Source organism: Solanum verrucosum, unplaced genomic scaffold (assembly GCF_900185275.1).
Source record: "Solanum verrucosum unplaced genomic scaffold, falcon-dt-bn FXZP01000280.1, whole genome shotgun sequence".
Lineage (NCBI taxonomy): Eukaryota > Viridiplantae > Streptophyta > Magnoliopsida > Solanales > Solanaceae > Solanum > Solanum verrucosum.
This window is the reverse complement of record NW_026019982.1, coordinates 3,167,569-3,189,970: the sequence shown is the minus strand read 5'-3', so window position 1 is coordinate 3,189,970 and position 22,402 is coordinate 3,167,569. Positions and strand designations below refer to the sequence as shown.

The following is a 22,402-nucleotide window of genomic DNA, read 5'->3' as shown; positions in this document are numbered from 1 at the left end:
CAGGCACATTCTAATTTATTTCACCTACCAATATTTATATCATATGCATTTCCAATAATTCGTCAAGTGGTTAGGTGAAACAAATTATTACTCTCACATAAATTCACTTTTACTTGCTCATTATACTAAAAATAAAAAATATTTATTTTTATTTGTTCAATTTAAAATCAAAGACAATAGATAATTTAGTACTCCATATGTTCCTAATTATTAGTCCACTTTTGAATTGGCACACCTATTAAGAAAGTAATTATTGATATAGTGAGTTACCATTTTACCCTTATTAATTATGAAGTGGATGGATTAAAAATTCTAATTACTAGTCCACTTTTGAATTGACACACCTATTAAGAAAGTAATTATTGATATAGTGAGTTACCATTTTACCCTTATTAATTATGAAGTTGATGGATTAAAAATTTAAGATTTTCAAGAAATTCTACCTTTTTCAAAGAAATTAATTGAGGGTATAATAGGTAAAATTATTCTATCCTTTTTTTATTTGTCAAAATTGACAAGTAATTAGGGACAAAGGGAGTATCATATAAATATCTATTTTACTCTTATTATTAAGTAATATTCATCCCAATGAATGAAATGACTTGTAATAATTTGGGAAGATATAATAAAATTATCATTTTATATTTTACTTCTTAATTAAATAGTGTGTCAAGTCAAACATAGACAAGTAAATATGGATGGAGAAAGTAATATCTAGCTTATAAGGTCAAATAGATTCTCGAAGATACTCCCTCCATTTATTTTTATTTGTTCAGTTTATATTGACTTGACACACCCCTTGGCCCTTAAGGAGCAATAAATAGAAGGAAAATTGTATAAAATAGCAAACTATTAATTCAAATTAAATGCTATAACCACAATTTGATTTAATTGTAACCCGTAGCAAACAGTTGTCATTCACCTCTCTTCTTGAATTTCTCGCTCGCCACTCTCGGTTTCTCGCTGGACAGTCTCTCCCTCGCCTCTCTCACTTTATACAAACACAAGTGTATAAAATGTGTTTGTATAAAGCGAGAGAAAATTGTATATATACATATCTTTTCGTTCGCCTCTCTCCCCAGAGAATCTCTCTCGCCACTCTCTCAGATCTCGCTTGCCACTCTCACTCGCCTTTCTCACTTTATACAAATACAAATGTATAAATTACGTTTGTGTTTGTATAAAGCGAGAGAAAATCGTATATACAAATACAAATACATATTTTTTTGTCCTATACACTTATAATTAAACAAATACAGATTTTCTCCTGCCTAGTTTTCTTTTGTCTTTCTCTCTTTCTCGCTTTATACAAACACGAATTATACAATTGATTCTTTTGTATATGTATACCGAAACAAATTATACAATTGATTCTTTTGTATATGTATACCGAAACAAATTATACAATTGATTCTTTTGTATAGTATACCGAAACAAATTATACAATTGATTCTTTTGTATAGTATACCGAAATATACATATTAATAGCCATAGCAAACATAAAGTTTGTTATGGAGCGCAATTATACAAACTATAACATACAAATATGATTTTTATGTTTGTTAAACCTAAAATTTACTCTAAATAGAATTACAATTCCTTTGGGAAAATGCACAATTCCTTTGGGAAAATAAGTTCAGGGAGGGTAATAGGACCTTAGTATAGTATAAGTGTGTCTCTAGGATTTCGGACATAAGTTAAGGGGGTACTTATGCATTTTTCCAATTCCTTTTGAATATAATAAATTCAGTGTTTTGAGAAATAATTATAATTAATAATAAAAATAAATTAAGAAGTAAGTGATAAATTATCTTATAATTTTTCTAGAACAAGTAAAATGACATTTATTTTTGGTGTAGTTAACCAGAAAAAGTAAACGGAGGGAGTAATAAATAATTAAATGCATTTAGAAAAGAATAAAAGTTCACTAGGACAAATAAGTAATCCAACTGCTAATATTTCCTTGTCATAATAATGTAGGAGGGAATAAAACTCAACTTGGCAATTATATATATATATGTGTGTGTGTGTGTGTGTTATCTTGTGTGGCTTTTAGTACCTAGCTTATTATAAGAATGTTATATTCCTTTCTTTTTCTTCTATTATTGATAAACAACAAAAGAAAAATATTTAAAAAAAATTGATACACTTTTGGTCAAGGGGCATGGTGTAGTTAGTCTATTATGTATTGCAGTTTTTCACCTAAGTTGGGGGAAAATAAAGAGATATTAACACAAAAAATACAACAACAATCTTCATTTATTAGTGTTAATTAAAATCAAGAGACCAAATCCATAAACATTAGTTTTTCACAGATTTTTAATCCTATACCGACATACTTGAGAAAACATAATGCGTCGAGCTTATATATACTTTGATAACTAGGAAAAACGGTTCATCGAGATGGAGTCAAAATTTAAAATATGTGGGTTAAATTCTAATTTTTTTATGTTATTAGATTTAAACTAATAATTTATATATATTCAAATATTCAATAAATTGCTTAAAGCCTAATACAAGTTTTGAACCAAAATATTGTATTCAGTTAAACCCGCATACTATACTATAATTTCGCCCTCGACTGTTAGTATCTATTTATAGAGATCTTGTTTATGTTATAAAAAAAAAATAGTAGAGTTTTTATTTATTCCACATAAATAATAAAATAATTCAAATCAAGATTCGTGATCAAAAAGTCATCCTAATTATTTTTTTTCATAATAGAATGAATTGTGTATTTAAACCAACAAGGATTGTGGTAAAGTGATAAATATTCCTTCATCTTTAACCAAGAGGTCTCGGGTTCCAACACCTCGAATACGGAGTCGCTAATAAATGATTTATCTGGTTTATAATAGAATGAATTGTATTTCTTCAATCGTACGAGTAATAATTCTTCAGAATTGTATAAACGTATGAAATTGGCTGATGATACATGAATTATTTTAATGTAGTACAATCTGACAAAATGAGGGTACATAATTTTAAATGATACGACATAGAGCATTAAAACGATTGCAATCTAATTATGTCTACCAAGTACGTACCAACCAATGGTGATAAATGAATATTTCCTCCGATCATTTTTAATTGTTCACTTTAAATTTTACACTATTCTTAAGAAATAATAATTAATATGGATGTTTTACTACCATATTTATATAAGAAATGATTTGGAAATAAGTAATTAACGTTGGGGTAAAATAAGAAAAAAAAATTATCCCTTTTTTATATGGTAAAATGAATTTATTTTTAAAATAGTGAATAAGTAGAAGTGCACGAATGAGAAATAAAAGAAATAATTTTTAATAAAAATAAAGAAATATTCAAGGAACAAGGATGAGTAATTAATTTTTAATTCAAATTGTGCATCGTCCATATTTTATGTTTTCCCTCTTTTTCCATATTTTCTTCTTCAAAAAGACAAAATTGTAATTTCCAGGAACGCTACGACAAGAGGTGGATGCAATTAACTTTTATTGGCTCATCTGAATTAGAAGTGGCAAACAGACTGATCGAATTGGATATAAATATGAAAATATCTAAAGAGATTTTTTAAAGAATAAATATCTTAGTTTCTAGTCAAGTTTCTAAAATAATTTAATGTTGTCATCCAAATAAGTATCTGTCCCATGTTTCATACCTCCTCTTTCTTCTTATGGCTGACTTACCGAACGGACGAACAATTCTTACTGAAATTTTTCTTGTAGATATTCCAGAGAATTAGATATTTGTAGTGAATGACGGAATAATCTAGATTTTGTAGTATCAAGAATCATGTCATTTGTAACCAACTCAAATTAAAAGCAATTCAAGAGTATTCTTCCATAACGAAGTTCTCATATCCAAAATTTTCCTTTTCTTTTCTAGCTTCCTTTTCTTTACCTAAATCTTCTGATCTTAGTTAACGATCTTGAGCTAGTAGAAGGTTTTCCGATTATACTTTTTCTTCTGTTATTCTCTACAATAGACGAATAAAAAATAAATAAAAATATTTATTCATTCATATTTAACATATACAGAAAAAATGTATTTATTTGCGTTTGACAATATTTTGATCTATAAAAATTAATACTTTTTTTAGGTGAATTACCTTATTGATTATTTGTCCATGCATCTTGGCAAGCTCTTATTAAATCGTGCCTACGTGCTTCCAAGAATATTTAATTTGACCATGCATCTTGGCAAGCTCTTATTAAATGTGTGATATTGTTACAATTCACATTGAAAAAAAAAATCAATCTTATATATATAATACTAGATACAGGTGTCCGTGCTAGCACGGGCCCAATATCTTAGTATTTTTTTAAAATTAAATTTATGTGATATATGTAGAATTTAGAAAGTTGAATAAATTTAATATGATTTTTAGATATATATAAGTGGTTAATTACTTTTTGTTTGCACAAATTTATTGTGAAGAGATCCATTAAGATGTCTATAATTTATTCTTCGTCATCAACCGTTAATTTTATACTCAAAGTAGTTACAAGATATAAACAAATATTACCGACATTCAAAATAATAAAGCAATAACTAAAGAATATGAATTTAAAACTAAAAGTCATAGTCAAAAAGGATTTCATAATTTTGAAAAAATTGTACACTAATTAAATTATAGTAGAAAAAAAAGTAATTTTCTTAAAGAAAAATCCAAAACACGCTGAAGCAGGCACGTCGACTAAGACGTGCATGAGTCAACGTGAAATCTTGAATTTAAAACTAAAAGTCATAGCTAAAAAGGATTCCATAATTTCGATAAATTATATACTAATTAAATTAAGTAGAACAAAAGGAATAAATTTTTAATTTTTTTCCAGAAACATGCTGAAGCAGGCTCGTCGACGGAGAACTAAAAGTCAAAGCTAAAAAGGATTCTATAATTTTGAAAAATTATATACTAATTAAATTAAAGTAGAACAAAAGAAATAAATTTTTGATTTTTTTTCGAAACAGCTGAAGCAGACACGTCGATTTTAAAAGTCTTAGCTAAAAAGGATTCCATAATTTCAGAAAAAATATACATTAATTAAATTAAAGTAGAACAAAAGAAATAATTTTAAAAAAAAAGCCGAAACTGAAAAAGCACTAACTGTCTCTTATATTACTATATATTAGAAGAGTCTAGGATTTACTACCAAAAGTGGGCCCCATCTCCTTCCACTTAAATAATATTTTTCAACCTTATCATGGTAAAAGTTGAATTTATTATCCTTTTCATTTAATTTTATATGATATTATTTTTTCTATAAAATCATTATATATGTTTTAATAATTTAAATTTCAAAAACATTATAATTTAACTTTAAAGATTTTATTTTATCAAAATCTTGTACATTGAAATATATAGTTATGAATTTAAAATATTTTTAAAATCATATAAAAATTTCAATAACTTCTCAAATTCCATAATATAACACTTAAATACTACATATTATATATTAATTACTATACTATAAATGACTTAAATACTCCATATTATCTATTACAATAATTAACAATTATTTGACACTTTAAATTCTATCAATGCCATATAAATTAGGATAAAAAACATAACATATAATATTTAAATATATTTAAAAATAATATAAGTAATACTATACATTACAATAATTAACAGCTTAATTATTTAAAACTTATATAAAAAATTTAATTGAGTCTCTAAATTCTATTGGTACCACATAAAATAGATTATATAATAAACATATATTGTTCTCCATATTATCTATTACAATAATTAACAATTATTTGACACTTTAAATTCTATCAATGCCATATAAATTAGGATAAAAAACCTAACATATAATATTTAAATATATTTAAAAATAATATAAGTAATACTATACATTACAATAATTAACAGCTTAATTATTTAAAACTTATATAAAAAATTTAATTGAGTCTCTAAATTCTATTGGTACCACATAAAATAGATTATATAATAAATATATATTGTTTGAAATTGACAAAAAAGAAACAATAAATTACAATAATTAATAAAAAAAAATTCCACTCCAAAAAACCTATCAATTAACAACATATATTGTTTGAAATTGACGAAAAAGAAACTATAAATTACAATAATTAACAAAATAAATCTCTCGACTCCAACAAATCTATCAATTAATGCCACATAAATTGGGACATGGCAAATAACATATAGTATTAAAAAATTAGGTTCAAAATGTACTAAAAAATACAATAATTAACAACTTAATATATTAAAGAGACATAAAAAAGGGTTAATATTTTAAATTCTGCATGTGTCACATAAATTAGAACAAATAGAGTAATAAATATTACTTTCAAAATTATGTTAAAAAAAAGTACTACAAATCACAATAGCTAACAATTTAAAATATTTTTAAAATCATATAAAAATTTCAATAACTTCTCAAATTCCATAATATGACATAAATTTTAAAAATAAGTGTTATAAATCATAATAAATAGTACAATATTTAAACTACTTTAAAGGCATTATAAATTGTAATAAATAATACAACAATTTAAATTACTTAAAATTTAACGACTTAAAAATATTTTTTTAAACGTATTAAAATTTTGGTTAATTGTCAAAACTTTACATGTGCCACATAAATTGGGACATGGACAGTCACACATATTTTTAAAAAAAAATTACATTAAAAGTATTCTATCAATTAACAACATATATTGTTTGAAATTGATGAAAAAGAAACTATAAATTACAATAATTAACAAAATAAATCTCTCGACTCCAACAAATCTATCAATTAATGCCACATAAATTGGGACATGGCAAATAACAGATATTATTACAAAATTAGGTTCAAAATGTACTATAAAATACAATAATTAACAACTTAATATATTAAAGAGACATATAAAAAATGGTTAATATTGAAATTCTGCATGTGCCACATAAATTAGAACAAATACAGTAATAAATATTATTTTCAAAATTATATATAAAAAAAAGTACTACAAATCACAATAGCTAACAATTTAAAATATTTTTAAAATCATATAAAAATTTCAATAACTTCTCAAATTCCATAATATAACACTTAAATACTACATATTATATATTAATTATACTATACTATAAATGACTTAAATACTCCATATTATCTATTACAATAATTAACAATTATTTGACACTTTAAATTCTATCAATGCCATATAAATTAGGATAAAAAACCTAACATATAATATTTAAATATATTTAAAAATACTATAAGTAATACTATACATTACAATAATTAACAGCTTAATTATTTAAACCTTATATACAAAATTTATTTGACTCTCTAAATTCTATTGGTACCACATAAAATGGATTATATGATAAACATATATTGTTTGAAATTGACGAAAAAGAAACAATAAATTACAATAATTAATAAAAAAAATACGAAAAACAAATTATAAATTACAATAATTAACAAAATAAATCTCTCGACTCCAACAAATCTATCAATTAATGCCACATAAATTGGGACATGGCAAATAACATATATTATTAAAAAATTAGGTTCAAAATGTACTATAAAATACAATAATTAACAACTTAATATATTAAAGAGACATATAAAAAAGGGTTAATATTTGAAATTCTGCATGTGCCACATAAATTAGAACAAATAGATTAATAAATATTATTTTCAAAATTATGTTAAAAAAAGTACTACAAATCACAATAGCTAACAATTTAAAATATTTTTAAAATCATATAAAAATTTCAATAACTTCTCAAATTCCATAATATGACATAAATTTTAAAAAAAAGTGTTATAAATCATAATAAATTGTACAATATTTTAACTACTTTAAAAGTATTATAAATTGTAATAAATAATACAACAATTTAAATTACTTATTACTTAAAATTTAACGACTTAAAAATATTTTTTTAAATGTATTAAAATTTTGGTTAATTGTCAAAACTTTACATGTGCCACATAAATTGGGACATGGAGAGTCACACATATTTTTAAAAAAAAATTACATTAAAAGTATTCTATCAATTAACAACATATATTGTTTGAAATTGACGGAAAAAAAATTAAAAATTACAATAATTAACAAAATAAATCTCTCGACTCCAACAAATTTATCAATTAATGTCACAAAAATTGGGACATGGCAAATAACATATATTATTAAAAATTTAGGTTCAAAATATACAATAAAATACAATAATTAACAACTTAATATATTAAAGAGACATATAAAAAAGGCTTAATATTTAAAATTCTGCGTGTGCCACATAAATTATAACAAACAGAGTAATAAATATTTTTTTCTAAATTATGTTAAAAAAAAGTACTACAAATCACAATAGCTAAAAATTTAAAATATTTTTAAAATCAGATAAAAATTTCAATAACTTCTCAAATTTCATAATATGACATAAATTAAAATAAAAAAATATATATATTTGGGCCCCGTGCTGGCACGGGGTCCTATATCTAGTAATAAGAGAATATCCAAAAAATAAAATAATATAGTAGTCTTCGTGTAAACATATTTTAAAATTCTTAATGTCAACTCAAAGTAGTTGCGTCTTGCGTGCCAATTTTTTTTTAATAAAAAGCGTTATATCTCCCACCAAAAAACAGAGTTTGCTTATATGGCAAATAATGAAATAATTGAGACGGCAAATATTAGTGGAAAGTCTAATCCTTCTTGTGAAAATAGTACTTTGGAGAATAGAAATTGTTGAAAAACTTGTGAAAAAATACTTGATTACAAAAATGATTGAAAGTTACGAAGGTATAGCCCTAAAATTTAACAAGTACTTCTAATATAAATTAGAAGCACAAAAACTAACACTTGTTTATTTTAATAGAATCTAGCAAATGTAAGTAATAAGGAGGATAATTTATCTATTTAATCACTCAAAAGAAGAAAAATATGTAAGTATATACCCGAGAAGAAACTTATCTCTTGTTTTCATCATCTTTTTAGTGAAGAATACTTGTGAGAAAAGTAAATAAATAAATATATATATGTGTATGTGCTCGATCACATGATACTATATTAATTAAACCGGAAGAAGTAAGTAAATCTAAAAAACTAAGTTTCTGAAAGGAAAATTTTCCAAACCAATTATGAACATTTATTCGAGAGTTTCTAAGTATATACATTATTTTTGAAAAATTTAAAAATTGAATGTCGATTATGCATTGTCGAAAAAAACGAAAATTGAGTTTCAAAACTAAAATTATATCATATAAATTGAAACGGAAGAATGAGCAAGTATTAACTATTACTCCTATCTCTTAATAATAATAATTTCAAAATTTTTAAGTCATTTTCCTTATGCTTTAATCATGGGAGACCATTTATAGTGGCCAACCAATTAACTTCACTTATTTTCGAGCATCAAGTTCCTTCCGGACGAACCCAATTAAGCTTGTACCGCGTTTTAAACTCATATATAGTCTCTTGGTACATTTGGTTATATATTTTTAAAAATAAATAAATTTGGATAAAGTTTGAATTACACTTTTGATATGTATTTGATCATAGTTTTTAAGAATATATATTCATTTTTTTATTATTAAAAAGTATGAAACATAATTTATATTCATAAGCTTTTAAAGACTATTTAAAGCCCTCCTAAGTTTGATATAAAATTATCATTTTTATAATGAACTAGCAATAGATAATACATTATCCAAAAATCATAATATAACATTTTAATAAAAAATACTAATAACACAATTATCAGCTATTACAATTTATCAAATTATAATTAGCTACAAATATCCATGAATGTAAAAAATAAGTAAGAACAACAACAACAGTAATTAGCTATTCTTTAATGTAATCTTTTACATTCTACTAACAATATTTCCACGGTGATCATACATTTTCAGATGAAGAGTGTGTGTTTAATGAGGGGAACGAGTTAGATAGAATTAGTTGGAGTAATAAATAAATGGACACTTTTTTATAAAATATAAAATTTTGGGAAAGTTTTAGAATTTTTAAAGAACACAACAATTATATTTTGGCCAATAATCACTTTGATTTACATTTTTTTTTTCCCAATCCACCCATCCCCTGAAACTAGACAAATTCTATGACTAAAATAAATTTTGCAAAAAAAAACCCTCCATAAATGCTTGCAATATTTATGACATATAATCAGATTTGTTCTAAAAGATAATCACATAATGTCATATATTAAATTTCATACACAAGCTACTAAATATTATTATAAATATTTTTTTCTCTTTATTTGAAAATTTTAAAGATGAAGCTGTATTTTGTTATAATTTTTGCAAATAACTTGATTATCTGAACACATTTTTCTAAAAAAATATGAAACATGATTTAAACGAAATTATTTTTTAAAAATAAAATAAAATAAAATTAGGGGTTAAATTTTAAAAGAAAAATTTAGCGAAAGTGAAAATAAGATTTAATGTTTTAAAATTGTACTTGAAATTTAATAGTCAAATATTAATTTTTAAATAAAATAAAAAAATCCAAAAAAAGTAAATAAATTTTATGGCCAAACCAAGTGGGAAGGCTTATTTATTAAACGAGTTAATAGGCAGTTGACTTTTATTTCTAAATCAGAAAAAGACTACACTAACTTATGCTTAACTGATACGACAATGATAGACAAATACATTTGAGTGGATAATTAATGCAAACATAATTATTGTTAATAATAGTATAAGATATTTTTTGGATATGGTCCATATAGGTCACCACACCCCCTCATTTCAAAAGTTCTATTCTTTCTCCACTTTACATTACGATTATTTTTACTTTTTTTAAAAAAAACTCCTCATTTTTTACTCGTTGATATTTATCATTTTATCACAATCCATTCTTATTGCTATATTAATAGAGGTTAACAACACATCTACACCTTTTTTTTGGTCACATTAGAGTCCCGATTAAATTCAGATCGCGCACTGCAATGTCAATCCGAAGTGGTACTCCCGACATGATTTTCTCCAAATCTATAACTTAAACTCGAAATCTCTAATTAAGAGTGCAACATTCTGACCACTGCACCACAATCCATGTCGGCAATTGCATAGCTAGATTCCCTAAAGATTTTCCATATATAGCCTTTTCTAAGCTAGCAAGGTTAATTAATCTTAATAACATGTTTAAGGCATAAAGAATCCACGTGTTTCACAAAAATCAGGCTAGTATGTCCCACCTGATGTCTGATACAGGTTGCTCTTATCCTACTCACCTGATGACGTGGCAACTTCTTATACCATCTCGAGGCGGAGATGGGGTTCATGGATTTGGACGAAATTAATTAAATATATATGTATATTAATTTGTGAACCCCTAACATAATTGATTGACGATTCTAAAGGAAATTTAGAACCCCCAAACTTTTAATCCTGACTCCGCCTCTAATACCATCTATTTGGAAGCATACTCAACTCAATTCATACACAAAGTAATCAGAAGAATCAGTCGCTGTAAAGTTAAAATGAAAATTTATACAACTAGGAAAAGTATCATTCTTTCCTCACCTTTCAAGACTGTTCTCATTAGGATCTCTTTTTCTAATAATATATGCTTTTCCACTTTCATATCATACATGCACACCAATAAACTATTCCATATGTCTCCATTTACGTGATATAGTTTTAATTTACATGACATAATTTGAAATGAAATGTTATATAAATTGAGACAGAAAAAATAAATCAAAATTTAACTGTTGTTAATCTATTATCAAATATTTGATAATATATTACTAAATAAAATTAACAAACAAATATTTTTGTTTAGCTACAGAATTTGTCCTGTTGTTACTTACTGTGATTGTTCCTTTGTCCACACACAAACAAAGAGTCATGTGTGTGTTATTTAAATTGAGTGGTCACACTCCTTATTTTTTTGAGTTTGTACTGTGAAGGGTAAGTAATGCAGTCAAATTTAATTTTTGTGTATTTTCATATTGTTTATATGTATGCTAACACTAAACAATTGAGTTTTGATTTTGAATTTAACAAATACTTATTCAAGATTGTGTAAATTTAAGTTTGTTAATCCCACCAGCCACTAACAACCAAGATTCTCTATCATCTCTGTACCACTCTTAATTGAATTCCAAGAAAAAATGGGCATAGTTTATCCAACTTGTTCTTCTTTAATTACATAATTAGTTTATTAATACATGTGGCAAACATGCATCCATATACAAAAGATTCTATTTTTAGTGGGATTGTACAAGATACTGAAAAAATCTTGTCCTATTTTTTGCAAGTTGGGTATTTTGAGGTACAAAATTCATTGTTTCTTCTCTGTAGTTTTTCAGTAAGGAAGCTTCCTATTTTGACTCTTTCTTGGGTCATCCCTGATTTCTTCTTGTTTGGTGTTTTAAATGTTTATGGATTGTCATCATGCGTCTTCTGTATAATTTGACGTGGGGCACACATTCCATTTTCTTGAAAAAACACCCCTTATTGAAAATCTTGGATTTTTTCACCTTCAAATGTTGAGCTCTGACTTTTATATTTTGTGTTTTGGTGATTAGCAGAAGTTTCTGGAAGAAATATTGGTGATGTAAATTGATGCTTTGAAGACTTAGAGGCAGAGCTAGAGTTCTAGCTACGGGTTTGTGGTAAGAAAGAAATTTGTTGAATGTCTGTAAATGATTTATTTATATTGAATTCAGAACTCGTAAACTCAAAATTTTGGATCCGTCTTTGTGTGAAGTAGGCAGTTTGTGTGATGGATGCTTATTTACAAAGGAAGAGAGTGTTTCTGTTGTTGGTTTCATGGATATGGGTGCCTTTGGCTGTTATTGGAGGGACTGGGAATAACACAACAAATGCAACTGCTCCTTTATCTTCCTTTTCTAGGCCTAAGGTGGTGAATGTTGGAGCTTTGTTTACTGCTAATTCTGTAATTGGAAGGTCAGCTGAGCCAGCTCTTGTAGCTGCTATTAATGATGTTAACTCAGATTCTAGCATTCTCAGAGGAACCAAATTGAACCTCATATTTCAGGACACAAATTGCAGTGGATTTGTTGGCACTGTTGATGGTAAATATTTTTCTCCTCTACTATGATTTTTTTATAAGAAAATTATTTAGTGTAAGTACCATACTTCATTCTCAGTAGTTTGGGCATTGTTAGAGTGGGTTAGAGTCGGTTGGAGAATGGACTAATGGTCTGCTTTTATGAAACTTATGATCTGCTTATATGGACTAGGGCAATCCTTGGTCCAGGTGTCATATCTTTACGTCATCTTATACCCTATGCTTGCTGTCTATAATTTGGTGTCCTATACATTCAATTAAGTTGTACTGGAATGGAATGAATCTGAATGCAGTGGAATGGATACAAAAAAGTTATATAGTCTACCGAAATTAAATTGTGATTGAGACGTAGTTGATTGATTTGATATGCATTCATTAAGTTTAGATGAAGACATGCTCATTTGATCAGAATTTCTGTATGCAACAATAGCAACATCTCTAGTGTAATCCCACAAGTGAGATCTGAATTTCTGTATGCTGTAGCTTAATTTGAAAACTCAATGGGACGTGGTAGGATGGGGGCTGGGCAAGTATTTTGGAAGTCTGAATAAAGAAAATACGAAAGCAGTGCACTTTAGAGTTTAGACTGGTAACGAAAGAAATAAAGAAGCAAATTTTAGTTCATCGCCTGTTTTTGAATTCACAAATAGTTCAATGTCTTGTACCACTAGTGTTTCACAGACAAGAGACCTTGTTTAAAAGCTCAACTAAGGCGAACCTTCCTGTCACATTTAAATTAGTACTACTATTTACTAGTACCAATGCCTATTTCCTTCTTTTTTTCTTTGCCCTTCCTTGTATTTTACAGGCATCCTTGCTTTATAGCTTTGCAGCTGATGGAGAAAGAAGTAATTGCTGCAATCGGTCCACAATCCTCGGGAATAGCACATGTGATTTCCCATGTTATGAATGAACTTCAGGTCCCTCTTCTGTCTTTTGCCACGGACCCTACTCTATCCTCTCTGCAGTACTCCTATTTTCTTAGAACTGTTCCAAATGATCACTTCCAAATGTATGCTATAGCTGATGTAGTTGATTATTTTGGATGGAAAGAGGTTATAGCCATATTTGTTGATGATGATAATGGTAGAAATGGGATATCTGTGTTGGGTGATGCCCTTGCAAAGAAGCGTGCTAAGCTCACTTACAAAGCAGCCTTTTCTCCTGGAGCAAGTAGTAGTGAGATTGATGATTTGTTAGTCAGTGTGAACCTTATGGAGGCACGAGTATTTGTTGTTCATGTAAATCCTGATACTGGGCTATCAATCTTTTCAAAGGCAAAGAATTTGGGAATGATGGTTGGTGGCTATGTTTGGATCACTACTGATTGGCTTCCATCGTTTTTGGATTCTTCTGATTCAGTTAATCCAGAAACTATGGATCTTATTCAGGGTGTTGTAGCACTTCGACATCACACCGCAGATTCTGATCAGAAAAAGAAGTTTGCATCGCGATGGAAAAACTTAAAGAATGTTGAAGCTTCAAGTTTTAATTCTTATGCACTCTATGCTTACGATACCATTTGGCTACTTGCCCGAGCTCTCGACCTTTACTTCAAGGATGGTGGAAAGGTTACCTTCTCTGATGACCCCAGGCTACGTGATACAAATGGGAGTGCTTTGCATTTGTCATCCATGCAAGTTTTTGACCAAGGACAGAAATTATTCCAGACACTCATTGGCATGAACTTCACAGGTCTAAGTGGCCAGATTCAGTTTGATTCTGAGAAAAATTTGGGTCATCCAGCATATGATGTTCTTAACATTGGTGGAACAGGATCACGCACCGTAGGTTATTGGTCAAACTATTCTGGTCTATCAGTTGTAACTCCAGAGATTTTATACTCAAAACCTCCAAACACTTCAACCAGTACCCAACATCTATACAATGTCATATGGCCGGGAGAAATGGTAACTCAACCTCGAGGATGGGTGTTCCCACATAATGGAAAGCCTCTGCGAATTGCCGTGCCTTACCGTGTTACTTTTAAAGAGTTTGTGCATAAAGATAAAGGACCTTCTGGGGTAAAAGGATATTGCATTGATGTTTTTGAGGCTGCCATAGATTTGTTGCCTTACGCCGTTCCTCATGTCTATATTCTGTATGGAGATGGCAAGAGAAACCCCTCTTTCAAAAATTTGGTGAATGACGTTGTCGCAAATGTGAGTTCTTGATTGTGTTATCCATTTTTTTCATTGACTAATTATGATGATATAATTTGATCAGACTGACTTAATATTTCTTTAATTTACATTTGTTTACTAGTTACCACAATAGGAATACTAATTAATTTTGAATGTGATGCTGAAACATTTTTCATGGTTACTTATATAAGGATACATTTTGCATCTTAGAAATATGATGCAGCTGTTGGAGATGTCACGATTACTACAAACCGTACAAGGATTGTGGACTTCACACAACCTTACATGGAATCTGGACTCGTCGTAGTTGCTCCTATCAAAGAGCTGAAATCCAGTCCATGGGCTTTCCTTCGGCCATTTACCCTCCAAATGTGGTGCGTAACTGGGGTCTTCTTTCTCTTTGTTGGAACTGTCGTTTGGATTCTTGAGCATCGACATAATCCTGAATTCCGTGGTTCGCCAAGGCACCAACTTGTTACAGTTTTTTGGTTAGTAAATCAATCTAATAACCTCTTGTTGTAGAATCAAATGCATGCTTTATGTGAAACTTTGCATCACTGAATGTTCTGGAAGGAAGTGCCTTGACGTGGAACAAGTGCTGGCTGCATTTTCAATTCATCTATTTGGAATTACAAGTCTAAACAACGGCTTTGGAGATAAATAGAGAATTTATTATTAAGAACATTTGCATTCAATCATAACATAGTTGACACTGGTGCTAAGATTCGGTTTTCTCTTTCAGGTTTAGTTTCTCAACAATGTTTTTCGCACACAGTACGTACATCCTCTTTGATTTGTTTTTTTTAAGATCTTCCATATTGTGACAGACAGCTTGTCCTAGCATAGCTGACACTGTTCCTTGTGTGAACTAATAGGAGAAAACACAATGAGCACCTTGGGACGCTTAGTGCTGATCTTTTGGCTCTTTGTCGTTCTAATCATCAATTCGAGCTATACAGCTAGCTTGACATCTATCCTGACAGTGAGGCAGCTGTCATCAGGAATTCAAGGAATTGACAGTTTAATTTCTAGTTCTGATCCAATTGGAGTTCAGGATGGCTCATTTGCCTATAACTACCTCATTGAAGAGCTAGGTGTTTTAGAATCACGGATCCGTATATTGAAAACAGAAGATGAATATACCAGTGCCCTGGAGAAAGGTCCGCAAGGTGGTGGCGTTGCTGGCATTGTGGATGAGCGTCCTTATGTTGAGCTCTTCTTATCCAACAGCAAATGCGTATTCAGGATAGTAGGACAAGAGTTCACGAAAGGCGGATGGGGCTTTGTAAGTTAATCTTTTCCTTTGCATTACTGAACAGACATCAAGTTGCCTATCGGAAACAGCCTCTCTGCCTTCCAAGGTAGGGGTAAGGTCTGCGTACACTCTACCCTCCCCATACCCCACTTGTGGGATTACACTAGGTTTGTTGTTATCGTTGTTGTTGTATATGCACACGCAATCCAACCTATTCGAGCTGATCTTCACTATCCATGATCAGGCATTTCAAAGGGACTCTCCTCTGGCTGTTGATCTATCAACTGCAATCCTTCAACTGTCAGAAAACGGCGAACTCCAAAGGATCCATGACAAATGGTTCTCTAATAAGGGATACTCTTCACAAAGCAACCAAGATGATGATACTCAACTTTCACTCAAAAGCTTCTGGGGCCTATTTCTCATATGTGCTGTTGCTTGTTTTCTTGCTCTTGTTGCATTTTTCTGCAGGGTATACTGTCAATTCCGGAGGTATGACCCCGAGCCAGAAGACCAAGAGATCAGTGAACCTGAATCTGTACGTCCTAGTAGGCGTACACTACGCTCTGTGAGCTTTAGGGACTTAATAACCTTTGTTGACAGAAGAGAAAGTGAAATTAAGGATATACTCAAGAGGAAGAGTATTGACAGCAAGAAACATCAAGGTCAGAGCTCAGATGCGCAACCAAGCTCGCCTGTTTGAATCAACGATTCATTCGTTGGCTTACTTGTTTCTTGCTCAGTGCAATGTACCTATGGTTAATATGTAAATGATGCATACGTAATTCGTCGTCGAATAACCTTCATTTCAATTTTTTCACACACAGAAGGCTAGGTATGTTAGAAGGGGAAAAAATGTCTTTGAATACTAGTAGGAGAGAAAAGAAAATGGTAACATTTGTACTAATTGTTATATAATGATAGTAATTGTTAAGATTTAGAACAGTTTGCTTGTTTTTCCAGTAAGTTTGTCTGATGTTCAGCTACTACTATTAGATAGCATAGGGAAGAACAACCCAATTTGTTCAATTATTTGATTAAGTTATAACATAATGTTGGTGAAGTACATGTGTTTGAACCATTAGCTCAAGTTAATCATAAGTGAACCCTGCATTTTATAAGACCTTCCAAACAAAGGTGACTCAAGGACTTGAACCTAAGACCTTTGATAATACTGACTTTGATGACTAGAACCCACATTCATAAGGTCAGAGGTGGTGAGTGAGACTCAAACCTAAAATCTTTGCTAATACTGAATTTGATGACTAGTCTAGAATTTTTTTGGGAGAAATGTCAAAAATCCACTTTTCAAGCCTTAATTAATACTCCCTCTGTCCCAAAATTTTAAGCGTCGTCTTAATAAATAATAAATTGTCCTAAAATAAGTGTCATCTTAGAAATTCAAGAAAAAATTGATAGGTTTTTTCAATTATAACCCTGACGTACAACATCTTTGTAATAATGTTCAATTTTCAAGAGACATAGTCTAGTAAACTATACATGGCCTTTATTGATTTCTTGATGAATGTGATTTTTACTAAGATAACACTTATTTTGTGATGAACAAAATACAAAACTTATTTAATTATTATTTCATAACTATTTAACATTTAACCTCATCTTAATATGTCAATAAAATTAAGATAAAAATATATACCTCTATCTAGCTAAAACATTATAGAACTAAAAAGAAGTTTTCATAGAGTTTTAAACTGTCAATATTTTATTCACTTATCTAATTATTTAATTTGCTTATACTCGTTCTCCTACTAGCTTATATTATTTCTCAATTTGATAATTAAACACTATATATTAAAAAGTAGAGCTCCCCACGAAACATAAACATGTGTGCACGCACATGGTACATCATTAGAAGCATAATAATAAAATTCCTCATTAGTGAATTATGGGCATAAAGAATAAAGAGAAATGACAAGCACTAAACTAAATATGTAAACAAAAAAAGGGAGATGAATATATATAAAGATGTTTTAACGAATCAATGCCACTCACATGCAATTTTTTAAATTAATTTTTTTTTCTTATCTAAACCTGTTAGATTATGTAATGTCAAATTGCCAGACAATTTCAAACCCAACCAATATATGTTTATAATAGATTAATTAATATAAAATTAGTTCAATGTCTCTTCGTTAGGTTTCGTAAGGGACACATGGAGAATCAAATTATATTACATGTAGACTTGTATTTAATAAGAATTTTTAAAACTTATGTTTAACTACATTCTGAATATTTTTTCAAAAATTAAATAGATCTTATACGGAATCATATTTTATCACCCTCTCAACCTAAGGAGTAGGTAAAATATGCGTACACATGAAAAAGAATTTCTTAGTTAGCGAGTCTGAGGTCGAACTTGGAGGGAGGTCTCTAGGTTATCTATCTTATTTTTATATAATTATGTTATTTATACAGATGAAATGATTATTGTGAATCGGTATCTTATAAATAAAAGATTAAAAGGGTTATAAATTTTAGGGATCTTCCTTCAAGTTTAAGTGCATATAATTATCATCATTAATTTATAAAAGAAAATAAATAATTCATTGTTAAACTATATCAATGATACTTCATTCGTTCATTTTTATTTGTCACATTTTACTTTTCAAGAGTCAAATTATACAGAGTTTGACCGACATATTAAGATATATTCTTTCATCATATTAGTATGAAAAGAGTTGCAACTTATAGTATTTTTCGTATAGTTTTCAAACATCTAAATTTTAAATATTAAATTAATTCATTTCACTTTAACTCTAAAAATTAGTCAAATTATTTTTCATAATACGAAACATGAGAAATAAAAATATATACCCCATAATTCATAGAAAAATGCAGATAACTTTTTTTTTTTTGCAGTGACCAAGTAGATCCACAAACGATGGGGAAAAAGAAAAAAAAAACGTAGATCCACAAGCATTTCCCTCATTCCAATAAGTAGCAATTTACCATTCCATCGATAAAAAAAGAAGATATAGACAAGGACATAATCTGACTTTCTCTTCGTACCCAAAAATAAATAATAATACATAATACATAAATATGTTTTTTAAGCTAGTATTTACGTCCTCCAATTTTAGGTACACACATGTATTCCACGTGTCATAATATACGTAGGATGTCATGTAGGACAAAAATTGCCATGACAAATGTCACGTAGGACTAATGTGACTATCTGTTCAATTTTATACAAGTTAGTGTGTATGTACATTCAAAGTTAGAGGGCATAGCCTACATAGATATTAGTTGAGGCTAAATTAAAAGACAATTTATGTATTATGTCAAAATTAAAAAAACAGTCAACTCTTCTCTTTAACGCCGGTAACCGTTATCCAATTTTTCCTTAACCCGATAAAAAAATAATTAATTAAACAACTTATAGACAAAAAAGAAAATATGAGAGTATGTAAAAAGAGTCTTTATTTCACTACTTTCATGGCCCTTAGAATTAGCATAAGCTCCTTTTGAAGCTATTTCTCAATTTCAATTCAAAAAACATAAACAAACACAAATCATGAGGAAGTGTATACTACTTTGCTATAGAAGAATGTTTAAGCTGAACAGAAAGAGGAAAATAATCTGCAGGGTAGCAGTACTTCAAAAGTATGTGAAGTCATTTTGGAACCAAATTGTTGGTTGTTGTATAGGCTATAAGTCCATCAAGTATAGAAAATTGTCACACCACCACCATTCATCTTCCATCACCACCACCACCGCGACCCCCTCGCCATCTGGCAGGGCGGTCTTCGCGCCATTGGAGGATTTGGTTTCCTTGAAGATATGTGTATTGGGTGATAACCAAATTGGCAAGACAAGTTTCTTGGTTAGTTTTTTTTTTAGTCTGTCTGCAAGTTTCAAAAGTCTTTCTTTCTTTCTTCGTGTTTCTAATGTTGGATTCATAACGTTGATTAAAGACAAAGTATGTAGGAAAGGAGAGTACTTCAACAACAGGGTTAAATCAAATGAATAAAATTTTGTGTGTTAAAGGAGCAAGAATCTCATATACTATATGGGAAGTTCAAGGTATATGTGTCAAAAATTCGATAAATTTTGAATTCCGAATCAATAATATGTGAATTTGACTTAAATGTTAACAATGCAGGTGATGTTTCTGCATCTACTCAGATTTCAACAGCTTGTAAAGACTCTGTAGCAATGTTATTCATGTTTGATCTAACAAGTCGACGTACACTGAAGAGGTATCATAGTTTTACATATTTATTTGAAAGAGAAATCTGTAACAATTCATCACAAGTCAGTGTAAAATTGTTTTGCTGATAAAATGGCAGTGTTATCAGTTGGTATCAACAAGCACGACAATGGAATCAGGTAGAAATCATCGTTTTCTTCTCTGTTTCTCTCTTGATTATGGAATGTTTCAATGGTATAGTAATTGATTAGAGTTAATTTTTTTGTTTTCAGACGGCAATTCCAGTATTGATAGGAACAAAGTTTGATGATTTCGTGAAGTTACCATTAGATGTGCAATGGACCATTTCAAATCAGGTATCATCCTTATCTTCTTATCACCTTAGGTGAAGAGAAGTTTCGCTTGATTTATAAGTCATGAGTTTGAGCCGTACTAGAATCAGGAATACAACAACTAATTTTATTTTTTTTACCATCCAAAATTCATAAGCTCAAAATTTTAATTTGAGTAGTGTTCAAGATTACCAAAGAAAAGTCATAGCAGAGGTAAATTACATGGAAAAGGAATCAAAATTAATAGTCTTGAGCAAATTAAATCCACCATCTATTTATTGGGTACATTAAATAGAGATACTTTTCCTACTGTATTATCTTTAATTGCTCTGAAGTTGGACCAACCATAATTGGTTGGGTCATGAAAGGATAACTGATATTTACAGTATGTCCAATATGATTTTGAACAGGCAAGAGCATATGCAAAAGCACTGAATGCAACCCTATTTTTCTCAAGTGCAACATACAACATAAATGTGAACAAGATATTCAAGTTCATCACAGCCAAGCTATTCAATTTACCATGGACAATGGAACGTAACCTCACCATTGGAGAACCCATCATTGACTTCTAGTAAACCTGTCACTTGGACTTTGGTAAGTATTCAGATTGTTGTAAAAGAGAAGATGCACAAATGCCCCGGTGACTAGGTGTGAGAGATTGACTATGATGGGTCGTGGGTATAAGGAGAGATAAAGGTAAGCTGAAGAAGTATTAAAGGAGATGATTAAACAAGACATGACAAATGTACGGCATATGGAGAACATGGCCCTAAATAAGAATATATGGAGGTTGAGGATTAAATATGTGGCTTATCGAGAACATGACCCTGAATATCTTTAAAAAGATATGGAGTTTGAGAACAAAAACCTAGATAGGAAGATTGGGTTAATCGGTAGTCGAGCGCTATCTTGTTTCCTTATTTGTATTGCTATTATTATTCTCTCAGTATCTTATTCTTTGATTTTAGTATTACTTGTTCCCTCTGACTTCAATCATCATATTATTTATTGCTGCTACGATTCTCTTCTCCGTTGTTTTCAGCGTGACTTCTTTATTATTATATTTGCTTTACATACTTATTATTTTTATATGTTTTCCTTGGGAGAGATGGACTATCAGAAACACTATCTCTATCTTCTCAAGGTAGGTGGTTAAAGTCGCATACACACCATTCTCTCCAAACTCCACCCATCAAATTAGTATGTGGATATGATATATACAAAGAAGATACAATTGCTTGTTTTGCAAATTTGTTAGAGTAGAGTTAACTACCTCCTTCCTAGTCAAGTCACATTTATGAATTATGAGCAATATTTGTATGTCATTTCCTATGATAAAGTTCGCATTGACCAATTCAAGATGCCGACGTAACTAAAAATGTAATAAAAACTGGAGTAGAACAAAATATTATGAACTTCAGGCATGTACTCATTGAATATATAACGAGCAGGAACAAAGCATTGGTCAAAATGAACGCAA

The 22,402-nt window shown here is 29.4% G+C and overlaps 2 protein-coding genes across 3 annotated transcripts; both read left to right on the top strand.

The window, feature by feature from the left end:
• The first annotated feature begins 12,637 nt into the window (after window positions 1-12,637).
• LOC125817526 (glutamate receptor 3.4-like) lies at window positions 12,638-17,292 on the top strand. 2 transcript variants are annotated; one of them, XM_049497069.1, is made up of 6 exons: window positions 12,638-13,021; window positions 13,843-15,179; window positions 15,372-15,649; window positions 15,904-15,935; window positions 16,037-16,446; window positions 16,661-17,292. In XM_049497069.1, the coding sequence occupies exons 1-6, from the start codon at window positions 12,709-12,711 to the stop codon at window positions 17,117-17,119; spliced, it is 2,829 nt and encodes a 942-aa protein (XP_049353026.1). In that variant the 5' UTR covers window positions 12,638-12,708; the 3' UTR covers window positions 17,120-17,292. The 2 variants fall into 2 exon arrangements, with proteins under 2 accessions (XP_049353026.1, XP_049353027.1); XM_049497070.1 differs by having other exon boundaries at window positions 12,883-13,021; window positions 13,851-15,179.
• A 2,659-nt stretch (window positions 17,293-19,951) lies between these two features.
• On the top strand, window positions 19,952-21,516 carry LOC125817542 (septum-promoting GTP-binding protein 1). The gene is made up of 6 exons (XM_049497085.1): window positions 19,952-20,260; window positions 20,352-20,460; window positions 20,540-20,636; window positions 20,727-20,766; window positions 20,860-20,943; window positions 21,330-21,516. Exons 1-6 carry the CDS (start codon window positions 19,952-19,954, stop codon window positions 21,492-21,494), a joined length of 804 nt encoding a protein of 267 aa, XP_049353042.1. The 3' UTR covers window positions 21,495-21,516.
• Window positions 21,517-22,402: the final 886 nt, after the last annotated feature.